The sequence below is a fragment of the Cynoglossus semilaevis genome, chromosome W, assembly GCF_000523025.1.
Source record: "Cynoglossus semilaevis isolate Cse_v1.0 chromosome W, Cse_v1.0, whole genome shotgun sequence".
In the NCBI taxonomy this organism is placed as follows: domain Eukaryota; kingdom Metazoa; phylum Chordata; class Actinopteri; order Pleuronectiformes; family Cynoglossidae; genus Cynoglossus; species Cynoglossus semilaevis.
Window position 1 is genome coordinate 5,459,801 of NC_024327.1, and position 5,636 is coordinate 5,465,436.

General features: G+C 43.5%; 1 protein-coding gene across 1 annotated transcript; it reads right to left on the reverse strand.

Moving 5' to 3' along the window:
- Positions 1-3,266: 3,266 nt before the first annotated feature.
- LOC103397026 (zinc finger BED domain-containing protein 4-like) lies at positions 3,267-5,567 on the reverse strand. The gene is made up of 3 exons (XM_017042696.2): positions 5,386-5,567; positions 4,236-5,298; positions 3,267-4,156 (listed from the first exon to the last, which is right to left on the reverse strand). Exons 1-3 carry the CDS (start codon positions 5,485-5,487, stop codon positions 3,831-3,833), a joined length of 1,491 nt encoding a protein of 496 aa, XP_016898185.1. The 5' UTR covers positions 5,488-5,567; the 3' UTR covers positions 3,267-3,830.
- Positions 5,568-5,636: the final 69 nt, after the last annotated feature.

Sequence of the window (5,636 nt, forward strand, 5' to 3'; positions counted from 1 at the left end):
GATGCAGCACTCTTAAAATTGCCAAGCTTCTGAAGCGTGATCATCGAACAATCAAGCGTTTCATTCAAAATAGTCAACAGGGTCGCAAGAAGCGTGTGGAAAAACCAAGGCGCAAAATAACTGCCCATGAACTGAGAAAAGTCAAGAGTGCAGCTGCCAAGATGCCACTTGCCACCAGTTTTGCCATATTTCAGAGCTGCAACATCACTGGAGTGCCCAAAAGCACAAGGTGTGCAATACTCAGAGACATGGCCAAGGTAAGAAAGGCTGAAAAACGACCACCACTGAACAAGACACACAAGCTGAAACGTCAAGACTGGGCCAAGAAATATCTCAAGACTGATTTTTCTAAGGTTTTATGGACTGATGAAATGAGAGTGAGTCTTGATGGGCCAGATGGATGGGCCCGTGGCTGGATCGGTAAAGGGCAGAGAGCTCTAGTCCGACTCAGACGCCAGCAAGGTGGAGGTGGGGTACTGGTGTGGGCTGGTATCATCAAAGATGAGCTTGTGGGGCCTTTTCGGGTTGAGGATGGAGTCAAGCTCAACTCCCAGTCCTACTGCCAGTTTCTGGAAGACACCTTCTTCAAGCAGTGGTACAGGAAGAAGTCCGCATCCTTCAAGAAAAACATGATTTTCATGCAGGACAATGCTCCATCACACGCATCCAAGTACTCCACAGCGTGGCTGGCAAGAAAGGGCCTAAAAGAAGAAAAACTAATGACATGGCCTCCTTGTTCACCTGATCTGAACCCCATAGAGAACCTGTGGTCCCTCATCAGATGTGAGATTTACAAGGAGGGAAAACAGTACACCTCTCTGAACAGTGTCTGGGAGGCTGTGGTTGCTGCTGCACGCAATGTTGATCGTGAACAGATCAAAACACTGACAGAATCCATGGATGGCAGGCTTTTGAGTGTCCTTGCAAAGAAAGGTGGCTATATTGGTCACTGATTTGTTTTATTATATATAAATAGTATATTTGTGAATGTTGAGCTGTTATATTGGTTTCCCTGGTGAAAATAAATAATTGAAATGGGTATATATTTGTTTTTTGTTAAGTTGCCTAATAATTATGCACAGTAATAGTCACCTGCACACACAGATATCCTCCTAAAATAGCTAAAACTAAAAAAGCCCCACTCCAACTCCCAAAAATATTCAGCTTTGATATTAATGAGTCTTTTGGGTTCATTAAGAACATGGTTGTTGTTCAATAATAAAATTAATCCTCAAAAATACAACTTGCCTAATAATTCTGCACTCCCTGTAACGAACTGAACACTTACACACTACAAATAAACTGAACCTTTCTACATCTGTGTTTTTCGTTGTGTGCTGTGTCACAATGACAAGTAGTTCACTTTCCTTCCTTCCTTTCTTTTCCTTTTCTTTTCTTATTATTCTCGATCAGAGAAGCCTTGGCAGCGCTAGCTAATATTGGCGTAGGGCTTTAACAGCTAACAACTGCCAAAAAGGATTCGCGGCCTTTGCGCATGTCCGACAATGCGGTCGTTTCCTGTTATGCTTTGTCTTATGGACAATCTGATTTTCACAGTCATAAATTCACAATTGTATCTTAAAGGACAACAAAACATGGCCAACACCCTAAAACCACTACGACGAGAATGTTACCATGGCGTATCAAGATATTTATTTATCAGAATGCATCTTTGGTGTGATTCCAAGATGTGGTAATTAGTGTTAAAAGCAAAAGCCGCATATATGTTTTTTTATTATTAAATAAACTAACAAAAAGTCTCTAAATACATTTTTGTAATCATTGTATTCAAAAACCCTGCTTGGTTTTGGTACGTAAAGGCAGCACATGCCTCTCTGGGGACGCAGCTGCAGTAAAACGCATGCGCGACACTGGTTTCCGGTATAGCTAATAACAGTTAGCTGGGGCTAACAACCGAGAAGCTAATCGGTGACGTCAACGGCCGTCGTCATTAATCACATAAACACCTAGATTGTCATGTTAATTAATAACAGACATGTGTACATGAGGACACGGATATCAACGCTTGAATAAGAATAGTGGCTCTACCGTGAACGCTTTCAAGTAGACGCTAACTCGGCGCTAGGTGGCTAGCTTCTCGGTCTGTGTGTATTTGTATATGTATGTGTGTGTCGTATCCACCTTCACTCACCTGTGAGCGGCGTCTGCAGCTAGACTCTTCCCAAGAAAAGCGCCACTGTCTCCTCACGCCCTCCGTTAACAACCATTAGGTAGCGGCGGGTGCTTTAATCCTGCAGCGGCCGCCGCTGCTTCCTCCTGCTGGGGGCCATTTTCCCTTCAATATTAGTGAGATACAGAGCGAAGCTTCGTCCTGGAGGATTCCTTGAGTCACATACACTGATCCAGGGACACAGCGGAGGAGGACAGAGCAGCAATAGGAGGAGTGAGAGCAGCACTATGCTCCTCCTTCTCATCCTCATCATCTTCATCATCACCCTCAGCCTCCGTACCATTGTCTTCTAAAAGGCAGAGCTGACATCTGATGGTCATATAAAGGAAAAACACTGGAATTCTTGAGCATACAGTTTATATTTATATAGCAATGTTCGTCCTTCTACTGTCGTATATATCATTTATGGTTTGATTGAAATGAAACTACAACAAAGGTTAAACTTTATTGATCCCACACTGGGGAAATTTGAATGCAAGTGAAATGCAACTGTAGCAGTACGAGCGTTTTTGTCTTGATTTTCCCCTCGGTCTTTCTGTTGACTGTTGCTATGTTTTCCCTTCCTCACTTCTGCCAGTAAGTGGCGCTTTGTCCCAGAGGCAATGTCTTTGGTGTCATTGGTGTGGTCTGTCACAGGTTCACCTCCTGGGCAAGTTCGAATCCCGGTTAGGTTGGTACCTTCCAGTGGACTCACCACCCGCAGGAAGGTTTGGGGGGGGTTGGTACGGTGCAATGTGATTTAGGTGGCGACTGCTGCCCCCGCGACCCGGTAACGGATAAATGGATGGATGGATGGACTTCTGCCAGTAGTTGAGGTGAGCCGGTATAAAAACGCTCCCATCGTCACCCGTGTTACTTCCGGGTTAGACGTCGTGTGCCCCACAAGTATGGCTGCCCGCTGCTTCACCTCGCTCGTCGTTTTGTTTGTTCTTATACTTAAGGTATTTGTAACTGTTATTGTAGGACGACTGTTTGTGTGCTCCCTGTGTGCCGCTGTGGTCGTTGGCCGGTGGTAAGTGTTGTTTCTCTCGGCGTTGTGCTTGGTGCTGCAAGGTGGCTAATGCTGGTCTGGTCACAGGTGGATGCTGGCGGCTGGAGTCCAATCCTTCCTCCTCGTGAGTGTGTGTGTTCTGAGAAGTTATGCACATTGTTACGTGCCACTGCATCAATCTTATTGCATCTAGCACATGCTAATAGTGTTTTCCTTTGACTAGGTGTTGTAATCACCTCATTGGACCGCTACTGCTTTGTTTGGTGTTATTTTGTACTGCGTTGTTTGGTGTTATTTTGTACTGTTTTCACTGTATTGCCGTATATCTGTTGCTGCCTATGGCGTTCTTCTGCGACCGTCAGCGTAGTGATGGGTCGATGATACCTCAAGGAGTGTATTGACACACTAAACAAACTGTGTCGGCACTGTATTGATACTGTGTTGGTCACCCAATAGTGACCCCTGCAGTAGTTATAAAATCATTGCAGGTAAAGAAATTCCTTGTTCGTGTAAATGCTAAAACTGAGTTGGTATGTAAAATATAGCAAATTAGAGTAAAAATTCAGAGTTACAATTTTTTAACTTATGTGCACATTTGTCAACTTAACTGTTAAATCATATGAAATAAAAGACAAAAAAGTGATTAGTTCATGAATTTTTATTGAGAAACAAAAGTTTTTGGAGTGTCTTTGCTCCAAGGCGATTTCTCCTCTTACACACCAGCTCCCCAGCCTTGGAAAATACTCTTTCGCATGGTACAGACGATGATGGTGAGCAGAGAGTTTTAAGTGCAAGTTGATGAAGATGTGGGTATATTTTCTGGTTCCATTTCCAATATTGCAAAGGATCTTGGTTTCTGGGTGTGTTTGTTTCTGCCAGGTAGCGTTGGACTTCAATAATGGAGTCAGCTGTTGCGTTCCTCGTCTTCTGGGTCTCTGCAACCTCCATATCTAAAGTTTTCCAGAGATTGTGCCCTAAAAAAATAGTTAATCATTACTTTATTATCACATGATATATCATATCACAAAGTGCCACAGAAATGTATTTTCATACCTGAACTGGGTTCTGACCCATGTGAAGAGCTAGGCTCTTCTTCTCTTGGGTCAGGCTCTTGGCTCCTCATTTCTTCTGCACATTCTGACTGCAGTCTCTTCACCGCTTCACTTGCCTTTTGCTGACTAACAAATCCATTCTTTTTAAATCTGGGATCTAACAGAGTTGCCAGAGTCATCCCACTGAGAGATTCCATGCTGCAAATGGCGTCAGTTAGCCGCTTCCTCAGGTTTTCAGCCAGTTGCTGAGCAGCTGTTTTTGTCACTGTTGTGGCCTGACGTTGAAGCTCAATGTGGAGCATTCTCATCATGGGAATGACCTTCGACCCAGAGACCCTTTTTTCCTCAGACAGTTCTCTTGTAGCTTGGTCAAAAGGAGCAAGAACCCTGAGCATCTCTTCAATGATCTGACATTCTTCTGGAGTCAGTGGAGTGATGTCAGGTTTTAATGAGGCCAGTGACACCCAGACTGCCTCCTTCTGCTCAGTCATTCTTTCAAACATTTGGTAGGTACTGTTCCATCGTGTTGGCACCTCGTTTATTAATTTATGGCCCGGTGTTCCCAGCTGTTGCTGTATTTGAGTGAGCTTCTCTTTAGCAGTCACGCTCGATCGAAAGTATGTCACAATGTGTCGTGTTTTGTTGCGTATTTCAGTTATTGTTGGGATTTGATCACATGATTTTCTCACAATTAAATTCAGGGAATGGGCTATACAAATGGTATGCCGTATTTGCAGCATTCGAGCACATGCAGTCATGTTTGCTGCTGCATCAGTGACAAGACACCTGACCTTTCCTGCTATGCCCCACTCCTCCATGAGGCTCCTTTTAACCGTGGCAATGTTTTCTGCAGTGTGTTTCTGAGGAAAATGCTGCACTGCCAAGACTGATGAATGGAGTTCATGGCTTTCTTTGTCCACATAGTGGCCAGTAACAGCTAGATATGCCTCCATATTCATAGACGTCCACATATCAGCTGTTAAAGTAACAGCAACGGCACTCTGGAGGTCCTTTTTGGTTTTCTCCTTTTCCTCATATCTCTGGCTCAGCAAGTCCTTGATGGTCTGAAAATAACCATACAAATACTGTTACACCAATAAAATATAGTTATATAGTTAGTACAAACATATAATAAAAATTCTTAAACATACCTTCCTGCTTGGTAGAGCATACGAGGGTACAATAAGCTTCAGGAGCTCCCTGAATCCCTCATTTTCAACAAAGCTGAGTGGCTGACAGTCTTTGATGATCATATTGACCACTGCCTCATCCACTGCTTGCTTGTTAGGAACTGCAAGCCAAAAGGAACTATTTTGTCAAAAGCTTAATAAAAGGACTGTAATTTTTACAAACAACATCAAATAGACATAAGACGACATGGTGGTGTAGTGGTTAGCACTGT